General features: G+C 43.3%; 2 protein-coding genes and 1 long non-coding RNA gene across 4 annotated transcripts in view; 2 read left to right on the forward strand and 1 right to left on the reverse strand.

Annotated features, from left to right (window-relative positions):
• Nucleotides 1–7,260, forward strand: part of LOC139760006 (hemolymph clottable protein-like) — a 46,138-nt gene extending 38,878 nt beyond the window's left edge. The window contains exons 33-37 of the mRNA XM_071682749.1: nt 3,103–3,303; nt 3,739–3,861; nt 4,451–4,697; nt 4,822–4,946; nt 6,669–7,260. Coding sequence (XP_071538850.1) covers nt 3,103–3,303; nt 3,739–3,861; nt 4,451–4,697; nt 4,822–4,946; nt 6,669–6,788 — 816 coding nt within the window. The 3' untranslated portion in view covers nt 6,789–7,260. The remainder of the gene's footprint in view (nt 1–3,102; nt 3,304–3,738; nt 3,862–4,450; nt 4,698–4,821; nt 4,947–6,668) is intronic.
• Nucleotides 7,261–10,431: 3,171 nt separating this feature from the next.
• Nucleotides 10,432–18,458, forward strand: LOC139759977 (uncharacterized). Its single transcript, XR_011715189.1, has 3 exons — nt 10,432–11,188; nt 11,756–11,944; nt 18,281–18,458. It is a non-coding gene; the product is annotated as an uncharacterized lncRNA (long non-coding RNA).
• The window catches only part of LOC139759976 (inhibin beta B chain-like), a 234,929-nt gene continuing 224,444 nt past the window's right edge, over nt 15,780–26,264 (reverse strand). For both annotated transcript variants that reach the window (XM_071682696.1, XM_071682697.1), the window contains exon 3: nt 15,780–24,936. In XM_071682696.1, coding sequence (XP_071538797.1) covers nt 24,307–24,936 — 630 coding nt within the window. In that variant the 3' untranslated portion in view covers nt 15,780–24,306. The remainder of the gene's footprint in view (nt 24,937–26,264) is intronic.

Consider the following 26,264-nt stretch of genomic DNA (forward strand, 5'->3'; position numbering starts at 1 on the left):
GTTCTTTATATCATTGTATTTCATAAGAGAAAAAAGCTTGAATGATTTTCTTTACAAAAGTGATGCGTGAATACTTTTACATCGACGTAGGGTTCCTTTTCATTGTCTGTATCTTTACCTTTCTGAACCTGCCAGTACTACACACACAAACACACACACACACACATACACACACGCACACTTCAGTAGGAGTTCATACAATTATATTTAACCTGTAATTTTTCCATACATGTGGCACGACATGTTTCGTGGAGACAGTCCACCTCTGAATTGCCAGTACTAAACAAAGTTATCTAAATCCCAACATCACACTTGGTTCCCGCCGTCCAACATCAATATGTATAGACCAAGCACAGTCATTAAGGGGGGGGGGGTCACGTGGTGAGGGTTGACCTGGGTAGATGGGTGTGTCTTGAACACTGTCTTTATCTTTTCGTGTTTTGTCAATTTTCTCATAAAGATTTGGTTAATGCTAGGATGGGCTTTAAAATTGCCTGAGGGCAAATTAAAGTTCTTAGTATTGATAATCAAGACAGATACAATGACGTTACGTGTGGTATAATCAGCAGAGGGGTATAAAATAATGGGATTTTCAAGATCTATGGGGTGATCATTTTCATGACAATGTTTAGCGACCGCATTTTGTGGTCATCCCTGCGTACTGAATGACGGTGCCAATAACACCTCTCTATTGCAGTTTTACCATTCTGGCTGATATAAATATATTTACATGCCTTGCATTTGACGGCGTAAACACTCCCAATTGTTGCATGATTTGCCTTACTATTTGCGAATAGATAGTAGGCCAAATCGTGCAACAGTTTGGAGTTTTTACGCCGTCAAATGCAAGGCATGCAAAGACACCCAGCTACCCAGGTCAACCCCCCGCCACGTGGCCTCCCTTCATCACCCTCCCTTCCAACGGTTACTGCCAGACAAAGCAGACAGTGCTTGGTCTATACAGATTGATGTTGGACGGCGGAACTTAAGTGTGATGTTGGGCTTTAAATAATTCTAAGTACTGGCAGTCAGTTGATATACAACGAAGAGACAGGTATATCAACTGACTGCTATATTTTTCTCTTGTGTCTCCCCTAATTATGTGCTTGTTACACGAAAGTGCTCTTGGGAACTTATCGTGTTTCATTTTCCCCGTGGACTCGTAGGAATATACTTGATCACGCGTAAAATTATACAATGCTTGTATAATGCCACTATATAAAGGCAAGGGGGATAAAGTAAATGTTCGAATTAGAGAGGTATAAGATTGTCGAACATATGTGGTAAAATGATGTGTGGTAGGGTGGTGACTGATAGGATGGTGGCATGAACAGAATATTAGACTGAGGGGGAGCAATGTGGTTAAAGGAATGATAGAGAATTCGCGGATTAGGCATCTCCCTTGATGTTTGAGTGTAAGAAATACTTGAGAGGAACAGAAAAAATAAATTACTTCTAGCATTTATGGATCTGGAGAAACCATATTTTAGGGTTCATAGAGATGCTTAGAGGAAGGTGTTACGAATATCTGATGTAGGAGGAAAACTATTAGAAGAGGTGAGAATAATTCCTCAGCGCGTGTGCGAGTAGGTAGAGATGTGTGAGTGGTTCCAGGTAAAGAGGCACCTGTATCAGGGGTTTGATTGTGGTTGTTCAGTCCAGGGGTTTGATTGTGGCTGTTCAGTGTTTATGAATGGGATGGTAAGGCAGGGAAATGCGAGGGTTTTGGGGGAGAAAAAGTAAATCTGCAATCCGGCAGAGGCGGGAGCGCTTGGGAGGTGAGTTACTCATTTTGCTGATGACAAAGTGTTGATGGCAGATTTGAAAGAGAAACTGCAGGACTTGGTTTCCGAGTCTGGGAAAGTGTGAAAGGACAAAGTGAGTGAATGTGAATCAAAAAATGTTCTCAGGTCTAGCACTGTAAAAGGCAGGTTGATTAAGGTGTGAGTTTGAAGGTAGAAAAATGAGGAGGTGAAGTGTTTTCGATACCTGAGAGTGGACATGGCACCGAATGGAACCATGAAAACTTAAGTTATGTGATGGGTGAAGAGCGAAGGCTCAGGGAGCATTGGAGAACCTGCTGTAGATGAGAAGGCACGGAAGAGGATGAATGTGTTGGAAGAGAAATGTATGAGGACAGTACGTGATGTGAGGAAGATTGATCGAGTAGAAAGTGATGGGGTAAGACAGAGGTGTGGTGGTAAGAAGAGTAAGGTAGAGAGAGCTGACATGGGTGTGCTGAAATGGTTCGGACAGATGGATAGAATAAGAGAGGAGAGGCTGACAAAGAGAATATACCAGTGAGGAGTGGAAGGGGCAAGAAGAAGTAGGAGAACGAATTGGAGGTGGATGGAAGGAGGCGGAAAGATTTCGAGTTCTCGGGGCCTGAATATACACATGCAGAAGGTTGTAAGAGGTGCACGAGATGGAGTGAATTGGAACAGCGCGGTGTACAGGGGGCGACGTACTGTCAGTGAACAGAATCAGGGCATATGAAGCTCTGCTTCTGCTCTTCTGTAACATGATTCTCCTCAGATCATCAGCGGCTACAACTCGTCTGAATGTTTCCATGATATGAATTTACGATTTCAAATGTAAAAAAGAAAATAGATAATGTTCTATGAAGGTACTGATGATGGCTGTGAGTGGTTGGGAGGGACGAAGATCTACTGATGAATACATCTACTTGAGGAAGAACCATGGACTCCTTTTCCTTCAGAGGAATTAAGGAAAACTGTTTAACAGGAGGAGAAGACAGACGCTGTAGATCTTGGACGGTCCCATGATAAGCACTTTCTTCTTCCTGTAATTCTGTACCGTAATAACAAGTTGCACATGACTCATCTCTTTTTTTTATCTGAAATCCCTGGATGAAATGCGTCCCTCGGAGTCATCTTGATACTTAGAGGTTATCATTTTTCTTGAATGTCACATTAAGGGTTATTACCCCGACTGCCAGTCCCGGTCCCTGTAGATGTAGTCTACTTTGTCCTACAAAATGCAGACGGTGACTGGAAAACATAGAACTGGTTTTCTTTTCCCTTCCATTCCTGTGACATCCCTTGATATCATTCCTTAACATATGGTTCTCTTAACTTTCAGGTTAGGACTTTTGATGGAGTAGTGATGCCCTTCGAACCTTCCAACTGCTGGGTCACCGCCAATTCCTATATAACAGACCAAAGTCAAGGTATTGATAGCTGTGAGGGTGTTCTTCAAGTTAGCTTCACGGGAGAGTGGATGGTTCGCCTTCTCTGGCCAGCAAGAGGCCTGTTAATGGACATGACCAGCTCACAGTTACTGGTAAGCAATTACACCCCCCCCCCCCCCCACACACACACACACACACACACACACTACATCATGCATCATCAGTGAGCATAACAGCCAAACTGTCGAAGGCTCGGGAACGACTCCATTCCGTAGAAGGGAAGGGAAGGTAGATAATAAACTTCTTCATGAATCGATTTGCCCATGAAAAGAAAGTGTACGTACAAAAGCCTCCTCATCTCGAGCTAAAACAAAACTATCAAAACTTTTATTAACTTGGTATTATGATAATTCATATCATTATGAAATATATCTAAAGACTTGTTTGCATGAAGCTTCTTATGGGAGAACTTATTTATCCGTGACATAGTTCCTGTAGGTACGACTGTGTTCAGGATTTGATTCCCTTAACTGTAGATACGACTGTGTTCAGGATCTGATTCCCTTAACTGGATCCTTCGCCTGCAGGTGAATGGTGAGGATTTCAACGGAGTGGACGACGACTTCCAGTTCCATCACTTGCCAGATAGTACTTTACTTACGTTCTCCACCGGATACGCCATCAAAGTATCCGACAAAGTGGAAATCATGGTAGGTTTGATGGTAAAGTTATTGTTCATGACTTAGGGATTGTAGAATTGACAGTTCCTTATTCACGTTGAACCTTGCAGTCGTCTAGGATCTTGTGCAAGACCCCGCAGAAGCGCTCAGGAAGGCGGCAATGTCCACCGGCCGAGGCCAGAGGTTTGGACTGGGTGAGCGCAGGGGCAGTTAAAAGGAGTAGGTATGATGCCACGAGTGTGATAGGTGCTTGATTGGGTATGAGGGACGTCCCTGTGACTTGTTGAATGAGTGTTTGTAGCCTTGAAGCTATGGACGGTGTTATGTCCTCATCGAGAGCATGATATAACAAAAAATATTAAAAATCGAGGAAATATCAACATCATCTGTCACGAGAAATGGAGTGGAAGTGTTTTAAAAAAGCTGCATCTATATACTTTGTCTCTGTGATATATGGTCTCGCCATCAGATGTGTTCTCTCGTATCTGCACTGGCAGTATGGTAAGTCTCTATGTTATTGTAGGCAGTTTCTACTATAGATGTTTTGTGGCTTGTGTGTAAATAGCAAAGCTTCTCTGTGTAACAGAGCAGAATCAACTGACGAATTTGCCACCAACAGGACACCCTCGCTCTCAAATCGAAAGTGCAGGGTCTCTGTGGCAATATGGACGGGGAGACGTCTGCTGAGATGGTCGGGCCGCTCGGCTGCCTCTACACAGACCCGGCTCTGTATGCCTTGGCCTGGACCACACCGGGAGATGCTTGCAACTCCTTCACGTTGAAGAAGGCGAGGGGGAAAGTGGAGGACTTCCAAGAGACTTGCTACAAGAGAACCTTCGTCTCGACTGGTCTCTCGCATCCCAAAGGTGAGTTCATGTCGGATCATTTGTTCTGGACATCATAATCTAATCTAAACCTTCATCAGCTTCTGTAGAATATTGGATAGTATATACTGAGATGATGAAAGGCATCTCATCCTTTTCCTTGCAGCTCTGTATGACTGTACGGAATGGACCTACCAAGAGCGTACTTACGATAACTACGTCTGCAAAGCCTTGGTCCCCACCCCAGTCTGCAAACCTGGTTGCAAGGAAATGAATCCAATCACTGAACCCGTAAGTATGATACTTGCTTATGTAAACACTGTCATTCTAGGTGACTATACCATAATTGCCTCTCACTTCCCTGTTCGGAAACCTTGCCACCATAATGGGTATTGTCTTCCATGTACCTAGTTTAGTGGACGTAGCTAATGGGTGTTTATGAGTCTACAAATAATATGATTTGTGATGTGGATACGAACGAAGTGCCGACGAGGCAAGGTGGGAGGATCACCTGGAGAGACCTCACCACCTTTCTTCAGTGGGGCGTCCAGTCATAGCGATCACCTGACCAGATCTTGTCCTACAGGACGGAGTGAGGATCTTGAACACGTAGCAGCACTTAACATGCGACCCAACACGTTAGCGAAGGAAGGGGCCTGTATCTTAACATTGCAGGCAATCCGCCTCGGTGAACTTGTTCAGGTGTTTCCTATAAGAATATAAGACTTGTATCGTCAGCAGCAGCAGGAGCACCATGAACCTCCACTGTATACATGCCTCCATGTGACAATGGAACTCTGGCAGTATGCTCGAACGCTTACAACAATTCACATTCTTTAACTGCTGTACTTTTTATATAAACATACGTAATGTACTCGCTAAGATTTCTGAATTTCAAAGGAGGATCTGAATGATGCAGCTACTGTTCATAAAGCTCTCATAAGTACAGCTATCGTACGTGCAGCTCTCGTAAGTACAGCTATCGTACGTGCAGCTCTCGTAAGTACAGCTATCGTACGTGCAGCTCTCGTAAGTACAGCTATTGTACGTGCAGCTATCGAAGTACAGCTATCATACGTGCAGCTATCGTACCCAAGAGAAGACAGCAACCCAATCTGGAAAGTCCTGGGACGCGATACCTCATCAAACATAAACAGTTGCTCACAGATGGGATTGAGCGGGACGAGGGTTAACCGAGACTGATTTTCTGTTTCAGTAAAAGTTTTCGCCCACATCACCTGGCGATTCCTCCACTACCATACTGGTGTTGACACACACGTACGTCAAACGTCGAACCCGTGTCTTTAAGCAGCAGACGAGCGAGAGAACCAGCCGGTGTTATTATATTGAGCTTCAAATTTCCCTCCCTATCGTCACTTAGAGACAAGACTGGCCATTGTCACCGAAGCAAACTGATGTGTACTGACGCTAACGAGGTATGGTGACTTGCTGCAGGAGACGAGGAGAGAAGAACATAAAGTTAACGAATGACGTTTATATAGAGAACCAACGTTTATGTAGAGGACCAACGTTTACGTAGAGGACCAATGTTTATGTAGAGGACCAACGTTTACGTAGAGGACTAACGTTTATGTAGAGGACCAACGTTTATGTAGAGGACCAATGTTTATGGACACTTCCATTATTATTTCTCTACCGTAGCCTGTGGTCACATGTATGACTAGACTGGGAAATGAAAACGAATTTAACTCTTCATTTATGGTAGAAACATCTTGGAATATTTTCCTGTTAATGGATGTATGTTAACTTCTTGCATCTACATTCTCGAAGATATTTGTTGTATTTGTGGAGACTTCTAAGGGTGTTAATGCTAATGATATCTTAATACTGGTTTATTGTGAACAGTTCATTTCACGTTTTCTTTCAGTTCACATATCCTTCAGTTCATTTTCTTCTTCAGTTCACGTTTTCTTCTTCACTTCACGTTTTCCTCTTCAGTTCACGTTTTCTTCATTGTTGTGGTATAACTTTTGTCATTCTTTTTTCCCCCAGATTGAGTACGACTGTGAGGTGTTAGTACATTACCACCAAGGGGCAGCTGTACCCAAGAAATGCTACAGCCACACCCTCTCCACCACCTACCCGTCCACCTGCGTGCCATCCTATGGCTAACCACAAATCTGAAAGCCAAATCTTTGCTTCAGTAAGCCTTTCACGCCGCCACCTTCAAGCATTTTCTCGTAAGACATGTGAAGTGTACCTTCTCCCCTGCCTCACCAGTGAGCATTGCACCTTACACCTTCCCTCTTCCCTGCCATGTGTATATCTTGCCCCAGGAGGAGGCGGCACACACTATGACAAACACAGGTTCTCTTATTACTATAGAGAGTTGAAGTGTTTCCTCGTGTTCTCTGCCTTCCCCACTGAATCTATGCTCCCTTACATAACATGGGACTCGATCCTACACTCTTTTTTTTCCTTTCGTATTTCCCATAAGATGATATACCACACTACATATGTAGTGGGCCACATATGTGTTCCGAACACCTTCCACTGTGGCTTCTATCCCCTTTTGTTGGACTTGTTACTTTGGCATAGTGAAAGGAAGTCTCCAGAGATGTGAAGAATGATTCAGGAAAATAAATGTACAAAAATGACAAGTTTGTCTTCATTGTCCTTTCTGTCTGGTTTTCTTTTGAATAACAGAATTATCTTTCTACCAGTGGTTACTTACCAGTGGTCACTTACCAGTGGCCACATTACCAGTGGCTGGCTACCTTACCTGTGGTTAGCTTACCAGTGGTTACCTTACCAGTTACTCTGGTCTTTGTTGAAGCCTTTCCCCCTTGAATGGCACCAACTTATCCAGAATGGATAAAGATTTGGTCTTGAGGCTAGCTTTTGCTTTACCAGTGTAGCTACAAACCATGACACCAGACCAGTCAGTCCAGTTCACTGGGTGACTTAAAAGAACATCTCCTGGCTGTACTAACTTTCATAGTGTTTTGATGAATCTTGCGAGTGCAGAAAGTTAAGGTATTGGTCACTGTGTCCAATAGTGATAACACCTGCCTGACACATCTTCTCAGGATCAGATACGATAATCATGTCGAGAATAGATTCAGATGCAATACAGACTCCATTTTAGTATCACTTTCGGTTGTCAGACGCCATACATTTGTTTAGAATTACATAAGGTATTGACAAGATCAGTTCCAACTGACATGTATATTGAAGGCACGAAGAAGAGAATATGTTCATGTTTCGTGAAACCACACACTTTGGACGGGAGCAAGACTCCAGTCAGTATGGGATGAGTCTTGGGTAGTGTGATTTCATCCCAAACAGTCCCTGGGCGTGGGTCGAGTGCCAACTTGTTCTTGTTGAGCACACATACACACACATACACACACACTGCCCTCGTATCTGTTACGATCGAGTCGTTAGATAGTATGGTATCTCGACTTAGGAATCGCTAAATGAGTCATTGAGCCACGTTTCTGTCGTACTGATTACGTACAATCGGCTTCACTTCATAATAGTCTGGGAGGCAAGCAGGCTACGAGCGTTAAGGTGTCATCCTTTGAGACACTGAAACTGGTCTGCATCAGCTTGATGGTGGGGTAAGAGAACCTGTGACATGGTCCCCATTCTGGTCAGGAATGGAGGGTGTGTCTCCACTGGTGGTGCGGATATAATCTCTGCCACACCATCCTTTTAGAAATCCTTTATCCTCCCCTTTTGAATGAAGTGAGAAAGTGTTTCAGTAGTCTGAAGCCGGAGTAGTAGCCCGTGATGCATTCTGTAGTGCGCTTTAACTAACAGCATATTAGTGAGATTTTTAGAATAGTATAATAATTTTTTCAAAGTTATCCATATTATCCTTCAAGGCAGAGATTCGTTTTCTATAAAAGCTTCATGATAGAAAATGAACGTTACTTAAACTAAAGTAATTGATCTTTTCTATAAAAAGATAAATGTGTACCTGAAAACTCGTATTCTCTAGCCTCTCTATCTTGGTAGATGCATCATTTCTATAAATGAATAGAAGCATAAGTAGTTTTAGTGCTCTGGCGTGTAGAATATAAACATCACACATATCTTAATCGTAATGACTACAAAACTTGGTTTAGACGGAGAACGAAAAGATGCAGTAGCAGGCAGGAACTTTTAGGTCCACAGAACCATCCGTATGATAAACCATAGAGCTCAGAGGAATGCTATAATGAATAATAGACAGACCACGAGACTTCAATATTAATGATTTTGTAGTGATTTTCCCATGAAGTAGGGTAAATAAGTAAGGTTTCACAGTGATCTGTCCCCTTACAACACTCGAAGTTCCCTAAGTATGAAATACGCTATCTTGTGTTTACCAGAGGCAGTGTCTGGACTTCCTCAATGCAGTAAGTTAAGCTACAGTGATGAGGTGATCCGTATGGACCGAATGAGTAGGTATGGGAGAAGTTCTTGTCTACGTGCACATAACAGGAAGAACTGCTACTCAATTCTTTTTTGTATCCAGTAGCCACTAACTCTCAGAGAAAACATCACGGTATTACCATCGTTTCTCTGCTATATTTTCTTAAGATATTATATACCGTCTTTAGAAAATATTGTGTTGTCTTAAAGCTTCCGCTGACTTCTTTTCAAATGTTTATAGGATCACAAAGTTACCCTGTAACAACAATTGTGGTCTCCACAGGCCAAGCGTGTGACCCTTAATGATCCACGTCTTAAAAAAAAGAAAGAAAAATATTAAAGAACACATGATGGGAGACAGACTAGTTCTATCTTATACATGACAACTTGACGTCACGCTTCAGGCGTGGTACTGACATTCACTGTAAACATGGCCTGGTAAGGTAAGTCAGGTGAGACTTTTCGTAGATTCTGTTGATTTACCTCAAATTTCAGTAATAGACTCGAATTATACCAATATCTGGGATTTGGTCACTTATGCGAAGAGAGTCGTTCGTGTGTACTTGATCGTAGATAATGCCTAAAGTGGACTACGACTAGTACCATAACAATGGTATACTTTTCAAATATCATAAATAACATTAATATCTGTTGTAAGGAAGATTAAATGAGGTTATCCATTGTTTCTGTTAAGTTTTTTTTAAACGTTTTACCAACGTTTACATTAAGTAAGTCATTTTTCCCCTGATATTCATAACCCTCCCCACTTTCGCCTTATTTGTTACAATAGAATAAAATAAGTAATACACCCAATCCTGCTCCCCAGTGTTTATTCTATTCTCTGAACACTACACTACCATTGCAAACAGAATTATTGGCTATTATTACAGTTTTGGACACCCAGCGAATTTGGGGATTCTAAAGTTTTGGCATGGGTAGTTTAGTTCATTCAAGGCCCTTCTCCTTCACGCCATCTCTCCCGCAATTGAAATGACGATACTTTTGTTGGAAAATCATCGTATTTTTCCTAAGTACTTTGGTTACGTTCGACAGAGTTGCTGTGTGTTCGTGGCTAGGCTGCAGTACGCATGGTCAGGTTTGAGGCACGTGGGTTTGTTCCCTGGACATCCATTTGATCGGTATGAAACTGTATCAACCAATCACAGTTCCATATTGGCCTCCGCAGCCCCGCCCTTGAATCTGATCTCATTTGGACCACGTCCTCCCTGTGGTATAGACTGTGATCCCGACTGCTTCAACCCTATCGTAAAGTTCACATTGAAAATTATGGTAAAAACGGCGAAGTGTGCAAGTTTCTATAACACACTGTCCTTCCGTACTGAAGTGGATTATGTGACATGCCACCGGCCATTACAGTGAGCGAACTGTAAGTGTAAGAAGTGTAATTATTACTTGTCACATTTTACAGGAACGTTTGTCGATGATGCACATCTGGAGCAGTGGAAACTTATCTTATTTGTGAATCGTTGGCATCATAAGGTCTGGGACCATCGTTAACATCAAGGATCTGAACCTGTCTCCCAGTACGAGAGTCGACTGGCGCCGTTTCTGATCGGAAGTGACGGAATACTAGTTTGATCATCACCAGTCGGTAGGAGGCCAAGATATTGTTGTGAAAAGTGACAAGACGCAGTTTGGAAAGACGATTTATATATGTTTGTATTATATACGTGAGAGGCAGTGTTATATGAATGAGGTCTAGCCTTCGGTGAGAGTAAATAAGTCGTTCAAGAAGTTTGGCGTCCTCCCTCTCATAGAAAATGTTCCCCGTAAACACGGTGATGCTACGCTTAATTTCTCTGATCAAGCAATGCTCACGGCCGGAGACAATGCTTGTGAGCGACCACTGGGCAGCCACTTTGTGATTAACCACTTCGAGATATTTGTTGAGCCACATGACTCCACTATCCACAAGCAGAATACTGTGGAGAGACATTAAGAGGTGTGGGTGAAGCGTGCGGCCTGGCAACAAGGTAGTGCGGTACGTAGCTCGTCACACAATCCAGCGAGGACTTCCCTCACCGCCAGCAAGCTCTATCCCCGGCAGTCGGGAGGAGCAGCGGCCAGTGTGACTTGTGGCTGACGATGAGGAGGATGGCGATGACTAGAGTCCTCTGTGTTTACTTCAGGTAAGCAGACCCCGTGCATAGGTTACGTTAGGCTAACTATATAGGTTAAGATAAGTTTGGTTTGGCTGATATTTTTACGATAGTTTCTGGTGTCTTTTGAACGATTCTGACCTTCATTTTTCTCGGAAATCACTACAGTTTGTGAGTTTTCCCAACCAAAACCCTGGTTCCCAATTGGGGTCCCCATTACCGCTGGATAAAAAGTGGGGGGAGGAGGGGTTATGTCTCAAAGGGTAGTGATTTGTAGTAGAAATGAAGGTCAAAATCGTCCAAAACACTTTAAAAAGATTAAAAATAAACGCAATTTCAGCTTCCATACAAACAGGCGGATGTCCGTTAACCAATTATTCAATACTTACGCGTTTTCAAACTGATGATTTACCATCAATGTCTACCTTAGTAAGTAATTCTGCAGAATATCAAAGAGCGTTTATAATAAAATCACAGAGTTTTTGCATCTTCACATTTTGAAGTTTGATGTACAAAATGTTGTGAGAGACATTCCCTCCACAAACAAGACCTCAGATAATATTGCAACAAGATAATCACTGGTTCTACCTTCCTCAGGAGCCCCGACCCCCTGTCGATGTGACCTCAGACGCGGTGTTGTGGTCCTGCCTATATATACTTCCGAAGTAATGTTCGGTGCGTGGGAAGTGGCTCTCACGTTCCTCCAGGCGCCTCCGTGACAAGATTAGCTACGTAGATCCCAGGAAATTAGCGTCCCTGACAGCAGACTGCGATCGTCTGTGGGAGGTGAGTGCTTTTTAGTTTCCCACTGGTTGGTTAAGATGGGGAAGAGAAATGGGATTAAACATGGGAAGGTACAGTGGAGAGTTATAGAATGGGGTAAGGAGGGTAAGGAAGGGAGTTAAACATGGGAAGGTACAGTGGAGAGTTATAGAATGGGGTAAGGAGGGTAAGGAAGGGAGTTAAACATGGGAAGGTACAGTGGAGAGTTATAGAATGGGAAAAGGAAGGAAGTTAGACATGGGAAGGTACAGAAGAGCGTTATAGATTGCACAGGAGTATGGTGTAGGTTTTATTGAAGTGTGTGGGTGGCTTGCTGGATCCGTGTGTTTGGTGCCCTTCTATGCTATCGGCAGGTTGGGGGTATATGAGTTTGTTTTTATTGATGTTGATTTAGGAAGGAAATCGTGTAAACCAAACTAAGAACTGGTTAATGTGTATATTGCTGGCTTACCGGAGCTACTCTGTGATATGAGGCTTCGAGGAGACCAGGTTAGTTCCATATCTATAATGGTGACACTAGTTTGGATATTTCTGTTGTTTGAGTCTTCTTCTTTTCTCATTTTTCTTATCCGGTTTTCTTAAGCATGTACCAGTTGGTTTCGCCCTAAGTCGTTGCTATTCTTAGGTACTTTATTATGTGTGAAGATTCGTCGCGACTTATTTTGTGGCAACTGCGGCTTCAGCATCGTGATGTGGTGTAGGGGTCAAGGAGAGTAGGTCATGGTGAAAAGACTCATATCCTTCACGAGGTATAATTTTTCCCCTCCTCCACAGTTGCCAGAATCGGTGCAGGTTAGCCAGGGCTGTTTTTAATTTGTGCAATATTTTTTCGTAGTTATATGATTATACAAAAAAAGTGTCTTGCTATCAGCGTGTGCATATTTTTTTTTTTTTGTTCGTTCTATTACAAGTCTCGTGCTATGATCGTGTGGCTTTCGATAAGATTCTGCTTTTGATACATTGTCTGATTTCCCAGTATGGTTCTGTTGTGGGGTTTTACGCTCTCTAGAGCCACAGTGGTGAATCTGTTTGTGTCAATTTTCCAGACTTTCTTCGAAGTTGCTGAGTTTGGACGCCTCTCACTGTACCTTATGAGTGGTTGTGGAATGTATCGTTAGAAACTGAATATTTGAGTGGGGTCATCATCTGCACTGAAGATGGCTATGCTCATCTTCCCGACTGGAGGGGCAATGTGTAGGTTGTGAGCAGCGCTGATGACATGTCGCTGCCTTTACAGAGGCCGTATGGTAAAGGAAATATAAACGTTGATAAGGATGGTGTTTGCATTGGTGTGTTGGTGAACGTAAGTGCATAGTAGGCTTTGTAAGTAGATTAATTCAGCTCGGTCGAGGCTTTAACTCGTAATCTCAGGAACCCCTTCACACTGGGCTGATGTGATCTCAGGAACCCCTTCACACTGGGCTGATGTGATCTCAGGAACCCCTTCACACTGGGCTGATGTGATCTCAGGAACCCCTTCACACTGGGCTGATGTGATCTCAGGAACCCCTTCACACTGGGCTGATGTACTCTCAGGAACCCCTTCACACTGGGCTGATGTGATCTTGGGAACCCCTTCACACTGGGCTGATGTGATCTTGGGAACCCCTTCACACTGGGCTGATGTGATCTCAGGAACCCCTTCACACTGGGCTGATAATCCAACTGTGCATAATATTAGATCTCTGGCAACTGCATAATTTGTTTTAATCTGCAGGGATCGCGATTGCAGTGATGATCGTACTATTGTTGTTATAGATGTCTTTATATAATTATCATTACTCTTTCAAATACTTTTTTTTAATGGTATGTTTAAGAGCGATGTGGACACGTAATATTCTGGGTCAGTCAGTGCCTGGGAGTCCCGGTATTTGGGGAGCTCTGTGTCATGCACAAACGTCCTATCACTGTCGGGGATGTTCTGAGATCGAGTTCAGTTCGTCCTAGGCTTCAGCTCAGGACCCCTTCACACTGTGCTGGAAAACCGTATTTCAGTAGTTTGAGAAATGCTTTTGGATGTCTTTATGCCCCTGTGATTGCCTTTGGCACCTGCCAAAGGGGATTTGAATTAAACCTTTAATTGTCCATATTTTTGGATAACGCCATGCCACTCTATTGGACTTTGGCACCCCCAAATATGTATATAGAGAATTTGTCTTAGAATTATCTTTAACACCTTAAAAAGGTATTTAAGATTCTACGATTGGTTGACGGTTACTGCCCTAATGATCTCGACAGTTGATAGAGCCAAACTAACCCAACCAACTTGAGAAATGCTAACTCCTATGTTGTACCCAGTGGTCATGTCCTCTCGCAAAGGAGCCGCTGATGCGAGACCACAGCGTTGCCGCCTCCACTCTATACACCCTTGATACATCAGGCAATTGCGTTAAGAGGAAAGAGAAGCAAAAATACATCGTTGCTTGTCTTAAAGGTTTCGATGAATATACTTTATCCAAGATGGTAATGTCATCCTACCTGTCATGAGAAGTGTAGTTTAAGATCTCTATTTTCAGATAATGAATAGAATATCAAGGTTTGCAGACTTGTCATTTAGCTTAGAGGTTTGTTATGGAGTAGTTAAGAGATATTGAGTCACAGACTACAGCCTTGGGGTACGCTGCTGGGAGTCGCGGTTCGCATCTGCTCTAAGCGGTTCGTCAGTCAGCTAGTCATATCCCAGGGCCTTTGCCAGTGACAGTATGTAACTCTTTTCGATTCATATCCTAAAGGCTTTTACATAAAAAAGAGATATTTAACTGTAAATTTTGCTGTTGTGCATATCAGAATTACAATGATGTCTTGCAGTATAGATGGCGAGTCAATACTGTTATCTTGAGAACAGCATCACTGGGCTTCGACAGTCATTTGTTCCAGAAGGAGTGGGTTCAGGTCTCGGCGACCAACAGGGGTATGTGGTTGTCTTCATAGTGCATAATGACGGTGTGTGGAAGTCCCCAGCACATCAGCTATGGCATTTGTTTACAAGCCATTCATCCTCACAAGGGAGGACGTGATACTTGCATGTGTGCATTTTATATTTCTATAGTATGGTATTGACCAGTAATGGCACGTGGGTATTGTTGGGTGAAGGATATATATATAAAGGTGTTTATAGTCACCATTGCCATGATGGTCATCATCAATACTGATTTTGTCTTTTGAGTGGAAGTGTGTGACAGTCACTCAAGTGTAAAAGGAAAACGCCAGTAAGTGAAAGCTGATGACAGCTGGTGATCCAGCTGGCATAGTAGCAGCTGGTGATTCAGCTGACATAGTATTAACTAGGGATTCAGCTGGCACCATCAGCCGATGATTCAGCTGGCATATTATCAGCTGGGGACCCAGCTATCACATCAGCTGATGACCCAGTTGGCACATCATAGAATCAGTCAGTCTCTTTATCTCATCTCTCAGTCTTTCCTTGATGGCGTTTTCCATCACAGGAAAGTCTCGGAGGATCAGGAAAGAGAACTGAAAGTGCTGACTTGTTTACTTGTCCTTAACACCCACGATTCATTTTCGTCAGGGGGGTCGACGATTCTGTTAATAAAACGAGAGAAGGGTTTGATAATCAAAAAAGTCTTTATTTAGGATCATTTCAGTTTACAACATCCGTTAGATACCAAATTTGAGCTTTTTATAAACATTATCATCCAAAAATTAAGATCCATTGTGTGCAAATTGGTCAGTGGTTCCTCCTACAGCACGAGAGGGTAGTAACAGCTACCTTGTTGTGTTCTGAAGGAGATAACAAATCTTTTTTTAAGAAAAAAAAGGGAGTCTTTTTGTATTCTAGTTTTTTCTGTATTTTTTTCTCATTTTTTTCTTCTTGATATATATATATATATATATAAATATATATATATATATATATATATATATATATATATATATATATATATATATATATGTATATATATATATATGACTTTCTTTAGCATACTGTAAGCTGTGAAGACCTAACACATTTTCTTCTTGCACACACATACACATTTCACCAGTGTCACATCCAATGTTTCCAAAGTGATTAGGGTCAATGTCTGTTGTCAACACAGATTCCAACAAGGGTTAGATGATGCAACGCTTCACTCTCCGTCAGATCACTGAAGCATTTTCCTTCGCTCGTCCGGTGTGCATTTTGAGATCGCATTTTCAGAGCCGTGCACTGAACACCAAGTTCTAACCGGCCTACTTCATCATTCAGTCACATTGTAATTCGGGCTTTCATCTAGAGACATCACTAACAAGGAGTGATCATGTGTCACAAATTTGGCAAAAAACAAACAAAAGAAAATTTTTATTCTTTTTTTTTATTTTTTTTTTATTTTTTTTTTTTTGCTGTTCGGTGCTGTAATTCGAGATGGCAGAGAAAACGGACAGTACAGATAAGGACACAGAGTAACTGCTTCGCTTACAGTTTCGAATCTTCATGTTCTCTGCATTGCCGATTATTACCAGCTTGTTAAATTGGCTAGTGGAATATATATATATATATATATATATATATATATATATATATATATATATATATATATATATATATATATATATATATATAATTTCAATTATGCAACCCCGGTACCTTTTTTATGGGGCTCCTGCGGCAGCTTTCGAGACTGCACTCCAATCGGGAGCAGGGAAACGATGAACTCCTGCGCAACGAGAAGTTACTCGTCGAGATTGTGCTCCTCGTTGTCCCTTGACAGTCATACGTTATCGCTAGTATTAACTTTTTTCTTGTGGTGTAACCACATGCAGGCGGAGTCCTATATATATATATATATATATATATATATATATATATATATATATATATATATATATATATATATATGCACACATACACACAAAGACATGAATTTATGATACACTACGGAATAGGTTCTTCGAAGATATTGTGATTCACAAGAAGCAGGACAATAAATAGAAATGTACACACCTCTGGAAACATTCATATACACATCAGAATCACAAGGAAGCAATCGTCCGTTCACACACACACAGTTTCATGACAATGAACATCGTGTTGGTCCTGGACGTTTCATTCACCTCGAAGTCTTTCGCCTCAGCGGCTGACATGGTGACCACCGCTACTCAAGGCTTGTCCCCTTCCTTAAGAACAGAAAACAACATTTCGGTATAGAGAACTGTGCATCGCCCTGTTGTCTGTCATCGCTTCGTGTATTTCCCCGACATCATCATGATTCGAACCGCGTTTTCGGAACGGCTTCTTTAGCTTTGGTGTTACTTTTACGCTCTGTAAGTGATCATTATCACGCACTTTACGGTTTGGTTGACTGTTCTGCATGCGATCTACGATCGGGTTCCATGATATATACATATACAGCCAGCCATCTGGTTCCGTGGGACATGGAGCGAGATGAAGTTCTGGGGTTCATTGAACAAGGTACGACATCCGGGTTAGATATGGTTATTACGAACTAACTGCTACACAGTGAAGGACAAGTGGAGTTATGCTCAAGCGTCGACAACATTTTCTCTGAAATATTTAACAGATAAAAACGAATTTGATGAAAATTCTTCAAATTTGATACAAATTTTCGTTTTCTTCAAATAAACCCTCACTGTTACGAAATCAATTTCTGAAGGAAGACCTGCATATTAATATGTACTAACTGAATGTCCCCAATCTAGGCACGGCGTGAGACATACCGATAAATGTATATATCTGAAAAAACTCAGTTGACCACACTCGTACTGGTCACCCTAGGTCGAAAACAAGAAACAAGTTCCTTTGTATTTTTCTACAAAAAGAAATTGAATCCCATGACTAATATTTTCATAAAGCATTATATATATATATATATATATATATATATATATATATATATATATATATATATATATATATATATATATATATATATCAGTTCAAAAGATCATTACGTGATCAAGGCTCGCTATCAAAAACGGAAGGCATCATCGTTTCTCAATGTAGGCGAACTTTTCTCGGGATTTTTATGCGTGGATCATTTCAAAATCAGGGAAAACAAGAATGAAAAAAAAAAATCATCAGGCAACATCTTCACTAATTTCCCCCGAGTTCTTTTCCCCTTTTTTTTTTTTTTTTTTGAAAGACCAATAACATGACAACGATCATTCTCGTCCCCTATCACTGACGTAATTCAGGTGTACACGTTCAACGTCACCGACAAGTGTGTAAATGGTGTTTACAATGTCGATTTACACAGACCATCCCCCTTCTCCCATCCCACCTCTCTTCCCCGTCACGAAATTACCAAAAAAAAAAAATGATCTTTTCAGATAAGGATCATGGAAAGTTGGGTGTTAATTATTTTCTTTTTTCTTCCTCAGATATTTGTGAGTAATCGCTTAACGACATGAAGCTACGAGTCTTGGATGAATGTGTTCCCCGACAATGGACGTGTTAAGTACACCTTGGTCGACCTGGAGCAACGACCAGTTCTGTCTTGCGGAGTTCGAGACCTGTCGGAGATCCAGGGAGAGATCATACAAAATTCTGGGTAAGTAAGTTGGTAGGCTGGTCGAGTGAGTTAGATAGGTTTGGTCGAGTTAGTTGGGTAGGTTGGTCGAGTCGCAGTGGAATGTCCTGGGCGATGATGTACCGAGCCATCTGTTTCGACCAAGCCGTAGCCAGCGACAGGACTCTGTACAGCTTCGTCCAGATGTGAACTGGGATAGACTTCGGCAGAGTCCCAAGGATTCCGCCAGCGACTTCATGTGTCTCCATAATCTACGGATCTTCAATAGGCTACGTATGATTTTAGAAAAAGGGAGAGAGAGAGAGGAGGTTTACCACTGAGAATGTGTCGTGCTCCCTATGAATTCAAAGGCGACTTCAGTCAGACCATGAGCATTATTAAATGGTTGGCTGTTCGGTGTAAACAAAGGCAAAGAGGATAGGCTTCGTTGGCTTGGCGGAGGAAGTGTCAGCCTAGGCCACTTTGTTTCCCTGTGTGTTGTGTTCTAATCCCGAGTGGTCCCTAAACTGCTTGGTGTTGCCTACCTTCTCTTGCTGCTAAGCTACTTAGTTCGTAACGTATTGGTTGGCTAGCCAGGTTTAGCAAGACTTGCTAAACATGCGCTGGTGTTGTGGTTTCTCCTAACTGTTATTATTGCTTCTGGTGGTAGTTGTCAAGACTAGGAGTATCCAGGTTGTACCTGTTGTTGCCGGATGGTTGTCATGAAGTCTGCAGCTGTGGCGAATTCTATTTTTTTGTGCGTGTCATCGAGTACCTGTGGTCGATCGAGTCTTGGAGTGGCATTGTTTCTTTCTTTCAGATACTGTGACGTGAGAAGTGCTGTGGCTGTTGGGTCACCCGAGGCCTTTGCCTGACTCGTGTTTCACGAAGCCCCAGATGGACAAGGCTCCGGTAATGTTGTGGTAGATGGTGCGGTTGGCTACTTCGGGTGGTGATCCTCGTGCCTGTGTGTTTTGCTGTACTTGTTATTATAGTAAGTTAACCGACACTGTGTAAGCAAGCTTGTTAAGGGTATATTGACTATTTGTGTTACGGGGATGGGAGGTTTACTCTCGTGTTGCCCCGTCTCATATTCTTGTGTGTGTGTGTGTGCCTGCGTATATGTATGTGTGCATGACTATACCTCTATGTAGTATAACTGCATGCAAGTGATTAGTTATGTTCCTTTGGGATCGAGAACCTCGCTGTATCGTTTTCTGTTCCCAAGTGTGTGTGTGTGTGTGTGTGTGTGTGTGTGTACCTGTTTGTGTTCGTTGCAGTGTCTGTATTCTTTATTTTTTTGGGGTGGGGGAGGAAAGCATGGATGCGTAAGCGGTGGCATCAACTTACAGTCAGTCATTCATAAAGGAGTAGATCAGATGGGCATGCATTCGTTCCTCTCCGTGATAGGGCTCCGTTTGAAACCCCCCACTTGTGTGTTTCGGGCTGAAGACGAAAAGTTGAATATACTTCGGGGAGGGAAAAAAAAAATAATAATAAGACAGCACGACTGAGTTGGACTACCGTTCATATTGGCAAGATCTACATGCACGTTGGAGCTGTCACCAGCAATGAGCCTCAGAAAGTCGACGTCCTCCACTTTGAGGGAGATGTCGAGGCCAACTTGACGTAGTAAGGCGTTTCAAGCTTTATTAAAACGAGTCGTAAAACTTGATAGAAAAAAAAAACATATATGAAAATACTGCATTCCAGCCTTTCTGCGTTATGCGAGAATAAATCTGTTGGTCTCAACTGCTCTGCCGAATACGGGACAAGTTTGAAGAAAAAAATGAAATCCAAAAGGAAAAGCAATGACGAAACCCCTCCACCAAATCAGGAAGAACAATTGTATAACACGAGAACCTTACTGGTTACGTCGTAGACGTACTGAAATGACCCCAAATCAGGGAATATGGTACTTTAGTGTGGCGATCGCTCCTCCACCAGATATCCAAAAGAAAGCAGCGGTGTCCATCGAACCTGGAGTACATAGGTGAGAGGCCTATTACGACGGCAGTGTTGGTGTTGGGTAGTGTTAAAAAAGACTTTTCGTTTTGTTAACGAGAAAATAAGGAAGTTCCTAGTGATTCAGCGAGGAATTACGGTGTCATGCGATTGTACGGAGGGCCTGTGGATGGATATGCTGTGTGTGAGAATGTATAGATTGAATGTACGAGGGACGTGGTGATAACAGTATATCTACGTGGGGAGCATATATATATATATATATATATATATATATATATATATATATATATATATATATATATATATATATGACAATTCAGAGAAAGGAGATGGCATGGTGTAGCTTGTAAACGTGGGGTATGGATGCCATACTTGTGTGAAGAGGAGCGTAGGGTGTTTAGTATGAGACTTGAACATGGAGAGAGAGAGAGAGAGAGAGAGAGAGAGAGAGTGTGTGTGTGTGTATGTGTGTGTGTGTTTTGGGGTGGGGGGGAAGGCAACTGTGGAGACCGTTATGGTGGGTGAGGTATGGGTGTAGAGTGCGTGGGAGCAGGTCGTGTTCTCAAGAGTGCGTGTATGTGTCTCTCTATTGTAGGTGAATGTTCATACACGCACGTGCACAAATGTTTGTGTGGGTGAGTGAGTGATGTGCTCTATAGGGGGAAGGAGTTCCATACTCGTGGGGCCCCTCATCGCGCACGCGCATGTGTGTGTGTGTGCTATATAGATGTAGATGTCAGGGTCTGAATACAAGATGGGCCGAGATACCCATGGTAGAGGATGTTCTCACTCAAGGCGAAAACAAGTGTGTGTGTGTGTGTGTGTGTGTGTGTGTGTGTGTGTGTGTGTTACAATAACACACACACATCACGGGTTGGCGATTAACGAAACGTAAAAGATGAAAAAAAAAAATTAGAAAAATCCAGAGATAAAACGGGACTATTACCAAAATAAAGAAAAATATTGAACTATCGAAAAGCAAGAAAAATATATATATATATGGGAAATATTCGGTGTTAAAAAAAATTACGTAGCGATGTACACAAGTGAATATATAATACAAAATTATGTATCTCATACGAAGCAGTCACTGATGAAAGAAGAAGAAAGAAGAGTGACGGGGAAGAGAAAAAAAAATTTTTGGAATGATTATGAAAATATGTCTACTTTTTACGAAATAAAAATATTCCGCTTTTGAAATGGATTAAAAATCCGTAATACGTAACCATAAGAAAATTACTATCACATATATCATTTACAGTACATGACAAAAACAATCCAAATGCATGATAAATCCATGGATTTCCCTATGTGTATATATATACATATATATATACACACACTGAAACCATGACAAAGTTATTGTTAGCCTCTTCGATCATCCTCGGATAGGTTAAAACGTCCTATGCACAAAGTAACTAAATTATTCATGTAAGGCGATACAGAGGATCGCTCACCTGAGCACGAACGTCTCTTGGCATCACACATACGCGCCGCCCCAATCTGTTCATCACGCCTCTCTTCCTCACACGCATGTATACACACACACACACACTACCGTACCAAACCGATATAAAAGATTTTACATGTATAATTTGGCTTAAACATGAGTAATAAGTAAGTACATCTTGGATTAATATACAACTTTGTCTTGTCCCATAGAGTCGAGGACTCGGGAATGATACTCTTACATGGTCGCATCCACACTCCCTAGATAAACACGGGTCAAAGTCTCCCGTGTACTTTGGAAGAAACAAAAATCTTCCTACTTGCTCGCCATTGTTTACACAAGAGATTTTACAAGGTGGGACACTGTTATAACAGTTAACAATATGCATTTTATAAATCTCATTAAGATAAATCTATATAAACTTTTTTTCTTTAAAAGAGTTGGGAGATAATGGATCACTGATGAGCGGGAACAAGGAAGTCCATAAGTTGTATCTCCAACCCATATTAGATCATTCTACAATAAATATTTGTCTTATCTAGTTCGAGAAGAGAAATTTCACTGCAAATATATATATGTCAAGAGAGAGAGAGAGAAGAAAATAAAAAGATTCATTCTATTCCTTACTGATGAGACATTCTTAGAATGACTGAACTTGTGCTCTATATAATAAAGAGATGGGGGGAAAAAAACTATCGAAAGTCATTGTGCACACCTGCTGTAGCAGTAGGTATAGCTACAGCAGGTGTGCACACGCTTAGAAAAAAAAAAAAGTGAGAAATATATGGTTGAAATCTCGTGCTCAGGTGAGTAAGTTCTGGTATGTATCCTTGACAGGTGCACTTGGATGTTGCTCAGGCTACAGTTTGTCTAACCAAATTGGTGTCTCTTACGGGAGGAAGGGGGAAGCGGAGCTACAACCTCAGTACTCGTTTCCGTCCACACACGGGCACCTTTTAAGGCCAGCCCAACGTCTCGTACAATCTCTTGTCAGCTATGCTAAACACACCCTCTCCATCTCATGCCTCCTTCCCCTAGTCCAGGTTGCAGCCCGCTTCCAAACACCACCACACTTCGAGGACATAATTTTCATTTTCTTTCTATCTTTTGCTTGGCATTTGGTTCAGGATGAGTACCTACTCAACACTGTCTAATGAAAGACCTTCTAAGTTTGAAACGATCTAACTTATCAACAAATCATTTCTTGCACGGCCGCTGTGGGGCGTGGTGAGGAATGCCGTGTCTCTTTCTCTCTCATATGGTACAGACTCAGCACCACTATTGGCACTCATTTGTGTTGTGCTTTCTTTTTTTTTCTCCTCCTGCACCATAATGAGCACACATTTTTTGGGGAGTAGGTTACACCTATCGCATATTTTTTTTGCTTTCTTAATATTTATTCTATTAGTTATTATCACACATAGGCAGACGACTTTTCAGGCACACCTTACTCTTCCCTCCGCCTGCGACATGACGCCCGCATCAGGTTCGTGTTCCCCGCCTGCGGTAGTAGTAGTAGTAGTAAGTAGTAGTAGTAGCAGCAGCAGAGCGCGGAGGGCTTGGCTACGGCAGCGTCCTCCTCTCCCCACACGCTGGCGGTTAATGTCTTTAGCGCCTTTCATCTCTGGTTCCTGACGGGGTTACTGTCGGGGCTGGTCCAAAAGTAGGCGATGGCCGACAGGTCCCTCGTGAAAAGGCTGTGAGGCTGATCCAAGCAAGGCTGTTTGGCCGGGTGGTTGTGGGCCGGGCAGAGGCGGAGGTGCTGAGGCTAGGCGTTGGCCCCCAGCGTGGGCGTGATCCTGGGCTGGGTATAGGCATGACTGGTCCCCTGTGGCCGTGGCGGCTGTGAGGCCCACACTTCAGTGGGCCTGCCACAGGGTGCGACGCATGACCTATGATGCGGACAGAGCGCGGGTATAGTAAGATGGGCGGACATAGGGCGGTGGGCGGACGTGTGAACACAGGCTGGTGGGCGGACACACAGTGGGCGGATGCAGGAGCAGCGGGTGGGTAGTAGGGCGTCAGTGGGTGACGGGCGGCACATGTGGGCGGCAGTGAGCAGACACATAACAAAGTGGGCGAGACACCACCACTAGGCGAGAGTGGGCGGGGCGATAATGATCTGGAGGGCGGAGCAGTGTGGGTTTGGGCGGCCCCTGCCCCTGCTGGCTGCCTTTGCAGCTGCGGCCTCCTGGTGACCCCGGGACACGGCGCAGGAGTGCTGGGGCGGCGGCGGCCGGGCTTGGCTAGCGGACTACAGCGGCCCCTCTGGCCACACAGTTTTACAAGTCTGTACAACAAGAACAACAAATAACAACACAACGACAACTTTGCTTAAAGTTATGATCACAGATCAGACTATATCCGAAGTTCGTCCCTTGGAGGAACGCGTGGCGCCCGGCAAGGCTGCCTAGGGCGCGCCATCACAGTCAACCATCACACTCCCCGGGCTGGGGCGACTCTTTCCCGCGGGCCTCTGGTTACGCGCAACCACACTCTTCCACCACCATGCGGGGCACGTCACGCTTGATGATGTTGGAGATCTCGTCCACGTAGATGAGAGACATGGGCGAGAGCTTGGTGGGGGCGCAACACTGCGTCAGGGTGCCGGGTGCCCGGTACCGACTTAGCTCCTCCAGCAGATGGGAATGAAAATTAGGGAAAGAGTCGGGCGTCCGGAATACACTGGCACAAGAGCCTTTGCAGTAGTTGGCATTGTACCCGCTGGGCGCTATGATCCAGTCGTCCCAGCCCAGTTCTCTGAAGGAGATATGAAGGTTCTGCTTGCAGCACATTTTGGTGTCTTTATCACACTGGAGGGCGCGGCGGGAGAGACGGCGTGAGGGCGTGGGCGCCGTGTGCACCACCAGGAAGGGCCTATGGGAGGCGTCCGTGCGCCGTGACCCTGGCTTGTGTGCGCCCTTGTGCTTGCGTGGGGTGAAGAGGGCGGCCTCCAGCTCCCCGCTACAGCTGCTGCAGTCCACTAGCAGTCGCAGCCGTTCGCCTGGCCGCGCGAACCACCACTGCACTGCTGACGTCACATCCAGACGCCTCCAACCCACACGCGAGGTAGGCACGTGCAGGGACGCCACCATCTCCGCAGACGGACTCTGTAATGACAGACACGCTGATTATGCAGGTGATTTACACTCCCCTCCTCCTGTAGTATATGCTAACACTGCCACATGATTGGGCTTCTGAGAGAGACAGACACACACACTAATTCATATGCATTTGCCACCTAGTTTGCTTGTGGTCAATTTCGTATTGTACAACTCCAGACCTCACTAGTTATGATATTGACTGATAATGACATGATAAAGACGTCACGTATTGTAAATAATCAGGACAATGATATTTTCAACCATTTCATAAATCAGCTAGACACAAGGGCGTGCGAGACGCTGCCAGACAGACAAGAAGAAAACGAAATCTCCAAAAATGAAAATGGTGGTCAGTCAGGAAGCAGGTCTGCCGGAGACTTAGGGACCGGCAAGGCGCGCCGCTCCCACCATCTGCCATGGACCAGGGTACAACACTCGATACAAGCATGCGAGACCAGGGCAAGTACGGCTCCTCCTATCCTCACTTCAGCAAGGATTACTGACTGTCCACCACCTCCTTGTCTCGGCGATACAGTTGAGAACATTGCCTGCACGAAACTGAAGTTCTTTTTGAAGTGGAACGATTCATAACGCAAGCCACGGATGTCACAGAGGAGTAGCGTATCTGAAGACATGTATCAAGACGCTTCCGGATATTCCTAATAGACTTTATGTTATTGTCAATTGGCGCTACCCTGTATCGAGCCCCATCACATGCCAGTGACCTACAGAGTGAATAACTCCAGTTTGGTACGTGCCTCGTGGGGATCAAAGCTCCTACCAGCACACCCACACCACCACACCTTAAACCCAAGTGCTCAGACACTCGCTAATCTAAAAAAAACTGGGTCAAGATTCGCGTCTTTCCCTTGCTAAAAGTCTGGTCTTCGTCACATTCTTTTTCCCTGCAGTTCCTTCCTTCTTGCCTCTACAAAGGCATTTTATCTACTTGAAAATATCGCTAAAGGGATGACAAGTCTCTCTCTGTACCTAAGAACCAACTGATAAGGATAAACGCTCGATAATTGTGAATACTTCTATATTATCATTCATACTCATTGGTAATGTTACTTAATGAAGTAGACTTAGCAAGTCTCCTAGGGAATAATCAATCATTTTCTCTTTATGAACGAGAGGGTTGCACGTCGCTTCGAAACCAACCAATCGTCTAGATCCTCCAGAAATGGTAAAGCGCTGTCATAACCTTTAACATTCCACCTAGACACAATATAGCAGAAACCATGCTCAATACCTGCAGGTCATACTCGTCATCAAACTTCTTTTCTACTTGCTATACACAACGTCTGCGGCTGTGGCTCTTGTGGTTCAACATG

The sequence above is a fragment of the Panulirus ornatus genome, chromosome 34 (genome assembly GCF_036320965.1).
Source record: "Panulirus ornatus isolate Po-2019 chromosome 34, ASM3632096v1, whole genome shotgun sequence".
In the NCBI taxonomy this organism is placed as follows: domain Eukaryota; kingdom Metazoa; phylum Arthropoda; class Malacostraca; order Decapoda; family Palinuridae; genus Panulirus; species Panulirus ornatus.